Source organism: Mesoplodon bidens, assembly GCF_964165515.1.
Source record: "Mesoplodon bidens genome assembly, contig: HAP1_SCAFFOLD_557, whole genome shotgun sequence".
Classification (NCBI taxonomy): domain Eukaryota; kingdom Metazoa; phylum Chordata; class Mammalia; order Artiodactyla; family Ziphiidae; genus Mesoplodon; species Mesoplodon bidens.
Window position 1 is genome coordinate 101,091 of NW_027671907.1, and position 12,927 is coordinate 114,017.

General features: G+C 46.3%; 1 protein-coding gene across 1 annotated transcript; it reads right to left on the bottom strand.

Annotated features, from left to right (window-relative positions):
• Positions 1 to 411: 411 nt before the first annotated feature.
• LOC308610850 (protein FAM170A-like) lies at positions 412 to 12,048 on the bottom strand (the record flags this gene model as incomplete). Its single annotated transcript, XM_081259840.1, has 3 exons — positions 412 to 485; positions 10,736 to 11,401; positions 11,988 to 12,048. 3 exons carry the CDS (start codon positions 12,046 to 12,048, stop codon positions 412 to 414), a joined length of 801 nt encoding a protein of 266 aa, XP_081115966.1.
• Positions 12,049 to 12,927: the final 879 nt, after the last annotated feature.

The following is a 12,927-nucleotide window of genomic DNA, read 5'->3' on the forward strand; positions in this document are numbered from 1 at the left end:
TCTAACAGGCTAAGGAAAACTGCCCACAGTCACAGAACAAGTAAGTAGCACACTTGGAAATCAAACTCACGTCTGACTTGTTCCAGAGCCCCCATTCTTTCCATTTTGCTGCTTTGCCTCCCAGAGATGTTTTTGCTTTGTCATAAATCACAGAGCAGAGCGTGGCACTTTTAACGAAGGAAGAGTTTGCCAAATGAAAAGCAGATTAATGAGATATTTGGGATGCTTTGCAGTAAATAAATCTCTTTCAGAATTCTCATGTTCTCCCACTCACATTGTTAAAGCCGTAACAGTAACAATTACCTCAGCCTGGTTGAGGCCGTGTGGGAGTGTCTGTCGCCCTGGGAAGACACTGGGGACCCACAAAAGTTTCCTTGAGCTGACTGAGCCATAGGTCAGAAATTGGATATATCAGAGGTTGGCTTTCCCCGTCAGAGCCTCGTCTTGCCCCTCCTGTTTCTGGCTGTGTCTTGAAACGCGGTTACCTGAGGAGAGGAATAGAGCTTAAAATTGGGTCAACATTAAGAATATTAGAAATGTCAATGTCAACCTGTTCTCCGAGACTTAGAGCACCATTTGAACACGATTGCCCGAGACTTGAGTAGAGTCTATCTTTTTTCTTTTTAATAATAGGTAATCTTAGCTATTCCCTGGGAATTAAAAAATACCCCTTTGAAACTGAGAGGCCAGAGCAGAAATGTAATTATTTCTATATGATACACAACTGAATTTAAAGCCAAATGCTCACATTTATATTCAAGAGCAATGTGTGTCTACTTAACGCTGGTGTTGAGGGTCTGGGGGATGTGAAGACAAGCAAGTCCTGGGCCCTTTGTCTAAGAGCTAGGAATCTACTAAGGGAAATGGGGTGTAAGCTGTAATAATCTGTGCTGTGAGGGGAAACATAGCATTTACTGCCCATCTGCCACAGGCCAGGCATTGTGTCAAGTACTTTATACAAGGCCATGGCAAGATGGATGTATTAGCGCCATTTCTAGGGGAGGAAAGCAAGACTCAGAATAAGTTGTCCTGGGCCAACAGCACTTTATGAATACGGCTGAGATTCAGACTCAGGTGACTCTAATGACAGACTTGCACTCTTTCCCCTAGGATTTACTGTTAATTAGGCAGGATCCACTTAATGGTCTAACGTATTAGGTATCCTTCATGGGATTTAAAGATTCATGAAATTAGCTCACCGAGTTGCATAACGTTTTGAGGTGACAATTTTTGACCTCGGGTATTTTTGTGTGTGTGTGGTATGCGGGCCTCTCACTGTTGTGACCTCTCCCGTTGCGGAGCACAGGCTCCGGACGTGCAAGCTCAGCGGCCATGGCTCACGGGCCCAGCCGCTCCGTGGCATGTGGGATCTTCCTGGACCGGGGCACGAACCCGTGTCCCCTGCATCGGCAGGCGTACTCTCAACCACTGCGCCACCGGGGAAGCCCCTGACCTGGGGTATTTTGAAGAGTCTTGGGCGAATCAAATAATTTTCAGCTTTTTCCAAGGAATGTACAAAACAGAAAACTTTACCCATTTCTTGTGCTTTTATGTTGGTGGGGTGAGGTTTATGGATGGTCTTTGGGTGAGGGATAGAAGAGGTCTGGATAACCCAGATAGCTCCATTACTTGGTGAGAAATAATGGTTTTGAAGTATGACTTGGCTACTTTAAAGTGGCTGTATCAGCTCAGTAGGAGTTAGCAGTTTGATGTGGCTACCAAAAAGCCAGTCTTAAGAGAAGTATCTCTGGTGGGGGAGGTAAGAACCCCACTCTGCTTTGCCTTGGTCAGACCTTAGTTGGAATACTGTGTTAAGTTCTGGGGACTGTAGACTAAGATAAATATAAAGCAACTAGGACACACATTCAGGAGAAAGTTTGGATCACAATGTGGAAATGAAATCTGGACGTTTAGGGAAATAGGGCTGTGCAGCTGCAGAAAAGACTTGAAGGGCTGAGATAACAGTCTTCAAATATTAGAAGGATTGTCTTGTGGAAGAGGAATGTTGATTTTTTTTTTCTCTGCGGCCCTAAAAGATGCAACCAGAAGCCACAGGCTCTGGGGAAGTGGATTTGTCCTTACAAGGAAGAATTTTTTGTTCTATCTGCCTAAATATGTTTTATCTGCCTAAATATGTTGAGTTTTTTGTTGTTGTTGTTTTAGAAAGTGGTGGATTCCCAGTCCCTGAAGGTCCTAGGACATGTGCCAAGTAATTACTTGGTGGAGCCATGGCAGAGGAAATTCAAAGGTACCATGGATTGGATTTCACAAGCATCAAAGTCCTTCCCAACCCTGAGCATCTCAGTACCTGTGGACTGTCCTTCCAGGCTTTGCCTCCACCTTTGTCACTAGGGTTGGGGTATGTTTTGGGGGGATGGATAGATGGATGGGTGACGGGGAATAGGAAGAATGTACAATGGCAAAGCAGTTACTTGGTCCATTCAAATTTGGTCTGCCATTTTAAAATTTTGCCTTTCCTATATACTCATTTGCTTGCCCTAAACTCTGGGCACCTGGAGGCCTTTGCTGTAACTGCTTGTGATCCTCAACATCGTACCCCATCTCATGCAATTGGGTTCTTATAAATGTTATTTGACAGTGATTTTTATCAGGTATCAAGTATTGTCAGGCTCCAATAGTAAGCGAATCTAACTTCGCTGTATGTACAAACTCTAGGTTTGTAAAGCTTGTGGCTGCCTCCCCTCTCTGGGGAAAGACAGAACCTGAATTCTTTTCCAAATTTCAGTGAGATGGAAATTTTGGGACACCCATGAGACAGAGAACCAGTCAAAGGGCTTCACACTTAAAAGTAGCCTTAAAAATTACCCATATGCCAGTTGCACTACTCCCAGCTCCCTGTCAGGTAGCAATCTTCAACTGTTTTGAAAGACCTCTAGCTCTTTTTATCCAATTAAGGACTGAAAGTGATTGACAGAAGGTTTTTGCTCATAGTCTACAGCTGAACTCTTGTGTCAACAGTAAATATTCCAGCAGAAGGAGTGGGGGTTTGATCATTTTACTGCTTTCTGCAGGGCAGACTCTGTGGGCTCATGGCAACATCTAATCTTCAGTGACCCCAGTTGTCACACCCAGGAGTAGGTTTCTCTCTAATCCTTTTCAGAGCTATGAAGAGCAGGGAAACATGATTTATAGACCAAGAGGCATTTTCATCATGGGATTTGTGAGCATTTCATATCCCTTTCCTCATTATGGATACACTGCCCATCCTTTGGAAGAGACACTAAGGTGTTGGTCAGATCCTGTTAACCTCATTTACTTCCATGAATTTATGTCAAGTGTATTATGTTCATGGAGGAGACTTTCAAAACCCTACCGAATGGGTTTAGAGGAAGATGGGGCTAACTTCAGATGACTTCTTTAGGCCAGAGGTTTTCCTAGGCACCAGTAATCATCTGATTCTGCTTTCTAAGGCTGCTTCCCTTACTTACAATTCATACCCAGAAGCTAAGTCCTTGATGCAAAGGTGTTCTTTACAGCTGTGGGTTTTACCTCAATCTCTGGGCTCCTTTAAAAATAAACTTCGAATATTCTTCTCAACCCTAGTTATTTGAACTCTGTGAGTCTCAGCTCAGTTTATTAACATGATTAATTTGCAGTGGATCTCTATGTCTTATGTCCTTAATACATTGCTTCACACAGGGACACCAGCTCAGGAAGATTTTGTCTGTTGCAAATTTATGAGGAAGTTGAATATTTATTTTTGGTACTTTTTCACCACCTCCCCAACATCTGCCTCCTGATCAGATACCATTTCTTCTTCTTCCTGTCTCTACATTTCCAATGCCATTAAAAAATGGCCCAATTCTCAGCCTGTTTTCCCCTAGTCCTTGCTAAAACAGTGGCTGATGATGGTTTAAGTTAAGGCACCACTTCTCATGAGGTTACTTGTATTTTAATAAAAATCTTGGAAGGGTAAACATTCAAAGTCCTGATTCTCTATGGTTAAATTTTAGGCAGTGTAAAAAATAGTTTTAGATGGAGACGAAGGGAGTTGGGTGGATTACACAGGACATGGGATGAACAGGGCTGTGACTTTTTTTTTTTTTTTTTTGCGGTACGTGGGCCTCTCACTGTTGTGGCCTCTCCCGTTGCAGAGCACAGGCTCCGGACGTGCAGGCCCAGCGGCCATGGCTCACGGGCCCAGCGGCTCCGCGGCATGCGGGATGCTCCCGGACCGGGGCACGAACCCGTGTCCCCTGCATCGGCAGGCGGACTCCCAACCACTGCGCCACCAGGGAAGCCCGAGGGCTGTCACTTTTGTTCAGTTACATGAACATGGTGACAGGCAAGCATAAATGCAGAGATGGCATTCCTGTGCTGGTATGGGGAAAAGGAAGAGAGGCCACTGGTCAGGACATTGTTTTGCCTAGGGAGGAAGAAGATCCAGTACTTTGGTGATTTATTTAAGCTTTTGTTTTTTTTTGCGGGATAGAGGAGCAAGTAGGGGAGCTCATACTTGAAGCCGAATCCGGCCTCCGTACCCTGACACTGAATTAAATCTCAAGACAGAGTTGTGGGTGAAGTAGAAAAGAATAGCTTTATTGCTTTGCCAGGCAAAGGTGGCTAGAGCAGGCGATTGCCCTCAAAACTCTGTGTCCCTGACCTGGAGAGGGTAGTGAGGAGTTTTATAGTAATCGTTCAAAGAGGAGAGCATGATCAGCTCATGGACATTTCTCTGATTGGTTGGTGGTGAGGTAAGTGGGTGTCAGCATCATCAACCTTATGGTTCCAACTGGTTCTGGGGTCTGCGTGTTTGTGGGTAGCACACCATTAACTTCTCCCACCTAGTGGGGGTTTCAGTATCTGCAAAACAGCTCAAAGATATTGTTATGTGTATCCCTTAAGGGGGAACCAAGACCCTGCCCCAAGGCTGCACTAGTGTTTCTTTTGACTATTCCTCCCTTGTCTCGCATCCCCTCCCTTCTCTAACTAGCAACTGTTTGAACCTGCTCCTTGGAACTCAGGGAAGGTCATGGAGGCTGAATGAAGCCTATTTCCTGTAATCAAGAAATGGGGGACACCGATACAGGCTTTGTGCCCAGGAGCCCACAGGGTCCTGCTAGGGATCATACTCAGTGCAAGGAGATGTGGAAAATCCAGAGATAAGGAATCATGGCCTCTACTTTCCAAGGGCTCCTACTCTATGTTGTGGGAGAAATCAGACACATTCATTAAGAGTCTGCCCGACTGAAGGATGTGAAAAGAGTTATCACAGAGGTACAACTAACATGCTGGGAAAATGTGTGGTCCATTCTCACTGGGATATCTGGAAGGGCTTCCTGTAGAAAGTGGGATTTTAATTGAACTTAAAAACAATTTGTACTTTGAAAAATCATACTCTTGAAAGAAATGAGTTGAGCAAGCGCCTGTCCTCTGATGGAGGGAGGGAAGTCTGGCCTAGTTGAGTGGAGGCGGGAAGGTGAGTGTTACGCTTAGTCTGGAAAACTCGGCAGGGTCTTCAACCCTACGGGGCTTTGAACGTTCGGTTGACTATTTTCGGTTTTCTTCTTCTCGCATTGGGAAGCCATTTAAGATTTAAGCAGGGGAATAATATTCTTAAAGAAAATAACTATGACCAGGATGAATTGAAGGGAGGGAGAAACGACATACTCATTTATCTACAATTTGGGGAAGAGAGGAAGATTATCTCTAATTCATTAGATGTGCGTTGTATCAGCAGGAGGGAAATAAGCAGCATATCTTGATACATAAATCCTCCTCCCATATATGCATTCTTTTTCACCAGGGAGCAAGTATTTGGCAGCCAAGTTATCTTTAAAGTAATAAGAAAGCTATTTGGAATAAATGTTTCAGAACCATTTGTTACTTTGCACAGACCTATGAGCAAATAGGATTGAGCTAAAGCATTTACAGTGGTATGTGGTTCTGCAGGGGCCGCCACCCTATTATATATACTTTTATCTTGGCTAAACTCCAGCTGTTGCCACTGCTATTAGTCAAAGAACTGAAGTGTCAACGAGCTAATCAAAATAGCAAAGTGGGAGTCAAGAGTTTTTCCGCCTGTTTCCTAAAGTCTTAGGAAGATTGTTTCCTTTTTATTCCTTATATTCAGAACATAAAAGCCTCCCAGACATCTAATCTTTACTAGGTCAAACATTTCAAAAGGCAGTGGGATTATTTTCCAGTTGCTTTTCAGTTTAAGGCAAGTGTTTTAGGGGCTTCCAAAGCCTCCCTCCTGAATCAATTTATGAAAAAAAAAAAAACAAAAACAAAAAATGAAGGAAAGGCATTATTAACCCAACTACATTGTCTTGGTGTAAAAATCCTAACATATAGCATAGTGGGAAAAGGTTCTGAATCATGACCTAAGAGATGTGAGTTCTAGACCCAGTTTTGTGAATGCATAGCTTGGTGGTTTTGTCAAGTCTCCTATTTAACAGGGAGGGATTAGAATTTTTCTGTATGTTTTCTGTACTATTCAGTAGTATTGTTCACAATTACTTTTGCCTAAGGAGTTTAGAAAATGGAGAGACACATGATAATGTTGCAGGAAGAGGGACCTCTTCCAGGGCCCAAGGGTGGGCTCTTGTCTACCACTCAGAAAAGAATTTTCTGAGGAGACACACGTGCTGACAAAGCAACAGACTTTATTGGGAAGGGGTGTCCGGGTGCAGAGCAGCAGGGGAAGGGAAGCCAGGAGAACTGCTCTGCCATGTGGCTCGCAGTCTCAGGTTTTATGGTAATGGGGTTAGTTTCTGGGTTGTCTCCGGCCAGTCATTCTGACTCAGGATCCTTTCTGGTGGTGCACACATTGCTCAGCTAAGATAGGTTCCAGCGAGAAGGATTCTGGGAGGTTGGTAGGACATATGGACAGGAGTCTCCTCTCTCCTTTTGACCTTTCCCGAATTCTTCCGGTTGGTGGTAGTTGGTTAGTGCCGCGTTCCTTAGCAGGACCTCCTGTTTTAAGATAACTCGTGCAAGTGGTTACTATCGGGCCTGGTCAGGGCAGGCAGTTTTGGGCAGTGGTTTCCCTAAAAATAAGATTGTGGTCAACAATTTTGGGTGGAAGTGATGTGTGTTACTTTTGGGCCAGAACTCACACTGCCAGTGTGAGGCTCCAGAATTCTTTCTGTCTACAAAGATGACTGAGAGAGGTGGCTTTGTCCTGCTGGGGGCAGGAATAAGGAAAATGAAGAGCAGAACTCCTAGGCAGCCCATGATGGGCATGTACAAGGAGCGGGAAATGAACCTTTGTTGTTTTAAACCACTGAGATTTGGAGGAATTATTCAAGCTTATTCCTTTTTGTTAGTTTGTTTTGCAATATGCGGGCCTCTCACTGCTGTGAGAGGAAGATAATAACAATGACAAGTAGCAAAAGATCTAACATGGAGAATACACTCCATTATAGCCAATTAATGGGAGTGGGAAACTCGGGTTCACTGTCCAGGACATAGAAATAAAAGCTGAGGATGCTCTGAGGCATCTCTTGGATCTCTATAAGCCTCCATCATTTCTGATGAGTAGGGTTGACAGATAAAATATAGGCTGTTTAGTTAAATATGAATGTCAGAAAAACAACGAGTACATTTTGAAGATAAGTATGCCCCAAATAGTACATAGGATCTACTTATACTAAAAGCGATGACTTACTATTCATGTGAAGTTCAAGTTTAACTGGGTATCCTGTATTTTTATTTAGTAAATCTGACAGCCCTACTGATGATCCACAATGGAGGCAGTTCAGGAACGGTACATGCTGGCTCTCGGACAGTCAGAAATGGCTTCAGCAGATCCAGGTACAGTATGAAATTCTTTTTGGAGGTAGCTCAGAAGCCATGGCCAGCCCTTGACTGCAAGTACTGCCTCGGGTTTCCCTGAGGTGGGGTAAACCGTCCTCTTAATGGCCTTTTGGTAAGTCTGGAAGACCATATCCAAGGGGAGCCCCAAAGTCAGTTTCATCCTCACAACCATGTTTCCACTTCCTGGAATTGGCTGCATGTGACTCACAAGAGATGAGGAGGTTTGTGAAAATTGGGAGTGTCATAGCTTGAACCCTTTGTAGGTAAAGTTTTGGTGTTCTGAGAGTTTTAACAGGAGCAATGTGAAAGACTCCAGATCCCCAGGTAGTTAGAAATAATCCTGTTCTACTTCTGTGTATGGGACAAGTCTCTAATAGTTCACAGAGCAAATATCTGGTCTTAGAAAGACTGATCCAAGCTTGGATGTTTCTGGTGACAAGGCAAGGTCGTGAGTTTGAAGTTCACCTTTTATGGTTGAGGAGACAGTAAGGTTGTCAGAAGGGCAGTCATGGAGGAGACGTTGGCTTCATCCATTGTGCAGGCTTGTATATGTGGTTCTATGTAGATTGTGTTTCAGAGGTGGAGCTTGTTTACAAGTATGAACATTCGCTGACGTGCTTTTTGGACCTTCATTCCCAGAGCAAGAGCAGTGCCGAGGCTCTAGAAATGCCATGGATATTCTGAGCTGTCAGTGGCATTTCCCAGGTACTGTTCCCTTGGTGCTGCTCCTTGAAATGTGCAAAGGGATTATCATCTGTTTTGTGGCCGGTCCTAGCATTGTGAAAGGAAGCTGCTGCACCGGGCTCAGAGGATTTCGGCTGTGGTGGGAGGAGTAGTAGTAGTACGACGACTATAAATTGTATCACACCATATCTATTACATCTTGAGAGTGGGATTGGGGGGTTATGAAGCGGGACTTTTATTGTACTTTTATACATTGTCCCCTTGAAAATAATTCAATTTTTAAAAATTAATTAATTTATTTTGGGCTGCATTGGGTCTTTGTTGCTGCTAGAGGGCGTTCTCTAGTTGCAGTGAGCGGGGGCTACTCTTGGCTGTGGTGCACGGGCTTCTCATTGCAGTGGCTTCTCTTGTTGCGGAGCACGGGCTCTAGGCACGCAGGCTTCCGTAGTTGTGGCACGTGGGCTCAGTAGTTGTGACACACGGGCTCTAGAGCGCAGGCTCAGTAGTTGTGGCGGGCGGGCTTAGTTACTCCGTGGCACATGGGATCTTCCCAGAACAGGACTCGAACCCATGTCCCCTGCATTCGCAGGCATATTCTTAATGACTGCGCCACCAGGGAAGCCCAATAATTCAGTTTTTTATAAAGAGAATATTCCTAATATTCTTCCAAAAGTTTCAAAGTATATAGTTGGATAACACTATGAAAAATTAACTGATATATTTTTTTATTATTTCTCTTTGCTCCCTGGATTTTTTCCCCCTCCAGTCAGCTAGGCACTCTGAGTTCACTGCATTAGGAAGGTAAAGACTCAGCAGAAATGAGGGAGAAAAAAAGAAAATTCTCAGCTTTGGAATGTTCAAAACAGAAGCCACAGTAGAACAGGTGAGAATTCGGTGCACAAAAAATAAATCTCGTCTCAAATGTAAAAAAGAATTCTCTGCACTGGGAGGCAGGAGAGGGAGGGAGGGAAGGACTGAAGGAGAGAGATCAGTGTGACCAGGGACATGGAGACTGTGCTTGAGGACGATAGGCCCAGGAAGAGAATCAGAATCTGGAGAAGATTCAGCCTGCACGCGATCATTGCCTCCAGCCAGCACCCTCATCTCAGACCTTGGGAAATTCAGAGAGAGAGTGGGAGTACGTCAGGAGGGCCACGCGCATAGTCTGTGTGGCAGGGGTTGTGGCCATTCCCTATTTGTGAGGAGTCCCCAGCAATTTCCAGGCCTCCTTCTGGAAAATGCTGGCGGACGTCTCTAGTGCTTATGTGAAAGCTTGTTCACAAACCTTGAAAGATACAGATGTAGATGACAGATAGATGCATAGATAGAAAAATGTAATTAACTAAAACCTCCAGGAAAGGTTTGGAAAATGCCCTTTATTGCATAGGATGTTCATATTGTCATATGATGTTAGACTGAGTGCCGGTCCCTTCATCCTCCTTCAGACCATGGCATTCTGTCTGCTACTATCCCGAGGGTCCTTTCTTCTCCCTGGAAGGGATAAAACAAATGAGGTAGAACAGGAAGAGACAAGAAGCACTCCAAGCTCTGCTGGTCAGGGTTACCCTCCAGCGTTGCCTTAATGCTCAGAGCCACACACACCACAGTGAGCTTGGCTCCAGATCAACTACCACACGACGAAGGTTCTGGAACATTTCCATATCTCGGGGGACCTCATTTCCACGTGACTCTCTTTCATATTCCCCTTTGTCACAAAAGGCTAGGTCCAGTGGTCAGGGTGAGATCTCAGCTCAGGCCCAAGGCTCTCAGACCTCAAAGTTCCTGTCCTGCAAGGGCCCCTGTCCTCTCTTCAGACCACTCCTGGCTCTCTCTGCCGACAAGGAGCTGCTGGTGGTACGTCCTCTAAGAGTTGAGGCCCATCGTGCAGACCCTGAGAAAACTCCTAGGAAAAGGCTCCACCTTCTTGTTGAAGTCAACAGAGCTCAGTTCCTTTGGAAGTGCTGGGTGTGTCCCAAGTTGATGCAACTGCACAGCCATTAGGTAAACCAGCACATGTGTGCGGCCCCTTCCCTTAGACCCCTCTGGGCCCTCGTGACATAGGCTCAGAAGACTGCCAGCCTCAAGCCTTACCTCTTCCAAGGCCACACCGTCTCCAGGATCTTCTGTCCCATGAATCTCAGTTGCTGTGTGGAACTCAAAAGAGAGAAAAGACCCTGCCTGCAGGGTCTCTTCGGGCTGGGGCCTTCTAGCTTCTCTTCCTCGTCCTCCTCGTCCTCCTCATCCTCAGAGGTGGTCTTGGGTTCCACACTGCCCTCCTCCTCAGGGGTGCTCTCGGATTCCACATAGCCCTCCTCCTCAGCAGTGCTCTCGGATTCCACATTGCCCATCCACTGGGCCATGGTGAGATGAAAGACACGGCAGCTGAAGCCCTCCAGGACGCCGAACTTCACGTGCTGCTGGAGGATCTCCAAGGTGGGGAAGACCCGGCAGCAGGCCATGCACCTGAAGCCGGTCTCCATGGTCACCATCCAGTCCGGTGTCTTGGCCCTGGGTGTCTCCTGAACTGCAGGTGACCCTGATGGGCTGCCTGGCTCTGCCCTTTCCTCATACTCTTTCTCCTCCCCAGTGGGCTCACTGTCAGACAGGAGGCTTTCCGTGCACACATCAGAAGAGGGGTCAGTGGCTACTGTGCACACATCCTCAGGAAGGATCACTTCTTCTATCGACAGCTGCTTTTCAGGCAACTCCAAGGGTTTCTTTGTCTTCCAGGAGACAGCTACACCCTTGTTCAATTGTACCTGCATGTAGTGTATTTTCATGCCCCTTTCCTCTTTGTCTGGGTGCAGATTGTTCTTACAGGGTGAAGAGGGTGAGGAGGAGACACAGTGTGATGGGGGAGCGGTCTCTCCTTCTTCCTGATCCTGGGCTAGGGGTGCTGTAGGCTGGGCAGTGTCTCGATGTGATCTCCGGATTCCTGAAAAAGGAAATTAAAACCATAATAACATGCATGGGCCATGCCGGAAGCTGAGGGAGCACGTGTGGTAGACGAGAGAGGGACATTTGCATGACGTAGCTATGTCGTGAGCTTAGTGTCTGTTGGCCGTAGGACGGAGCGGTGTATCTGGTGTCATCTGTGGGCTTTTCATGTGCGTGTGGGGGGATACTGGAGCGGTGTCTGTATACAGGGTTGTGGAGTATGGTGGTGAGGGCTGTGGTATGTGAGGGATGCGGCTGGATGCGTGTACGACGAGGAGTGTGAGTTTGGGAATATCGGTGGTGCATTACTTGTGGAATGGGGCTGTGGTGCTTGGGGTTTCTGTGTGCACTGAGAAGGGCTGTGCCTGGAGGGCGGATGTATGTGTGAGCTGTGTGGACCTGAGCTGGATGATGCTGCTCTCAGGCTGGAGGTCTATGATGCAGAACTCTGTCCTTCTCTGGAAGCAAAGGCAAGATAAACCCTAAATATTCCTCTGAAGATGCTTAATCTGGTCCCTCTTCCCTCCACCTCAAGCCCAGACCTTTCCGGCCCCCGCTCCTTGACTTCCCCACCATGGTAGTACCAAGATTCACACACACCCCCAGACTCAGCTGGGATCCAGGCCCTCGTAACAGCTCAGCCATCCTGCCCAGGCTCCTCCACAGAGCCCTCATCACCTCTGATGACCCTGGGTTTCCTCTCAGCCTCCCTGGGATCTGTGTGCCTCCTGCCTCACAGCCAAGCACACCCTCACCTGAGGAGCCCCGCGCCCTTACCAGCGTAGATGAGCTTGCACGGAGAAGAAGCACAGGAGAAGTATGTGGAGGCAGAGGAGACCTCCCCTGCCCCTGGGCTGCAGCCTTTGGCCACCACAGTGGATCCAAGCTGAGGGGGATCCTCTTGTGACTTCGAGATTCCTGAGGGAGGAATGAAAGGCTCAGGGTGAGTTCATCAGTCCTCTGTCCACAAATATTTACCGAGTGTCTGGCACGTGTCAGGTGCAGTGAATACACACAGTTGACAGTGTAGTTCCCAGTGGATACTGCAGTATTTAATTCAAATCAGTACTTACTCTGTCACTGTCTTGTTGGTAATGTAGGCCTCGGTGGTGACTGTGAGTATGTGGGAAGAGTGAGTGATGTGTATCAGTTAAGTCTGTGGTAAGTGTGGGATTGGCATGGGGAGCACGGTGGAGATGTGTCTTATCTGTGTCTGTGGCCTTTGTGTGCATGGTTTCTGTTCACAAGTCAGGAATTCTGGGACATGTAACTTTTCCTCATTACATGGTGTGGCTTGTATTTATGGTGTGTGTTCATTCATTCATTCACTAAGATTCAGTAAGCAGCTACTCCTGTGTATCCGGCACTCTTCCATTGTTGTAGTCTCTGGTAACGCTGCACATTCTAGTAGGGGAAGACATAGACTAAACAAAACTACAATAAATATATAATACCTGAGCTGGTGGTAAGTATATAAGGGTTGCGAGACTTAGCGAAGAAAAATACAGGGCACCCAGTTAAATT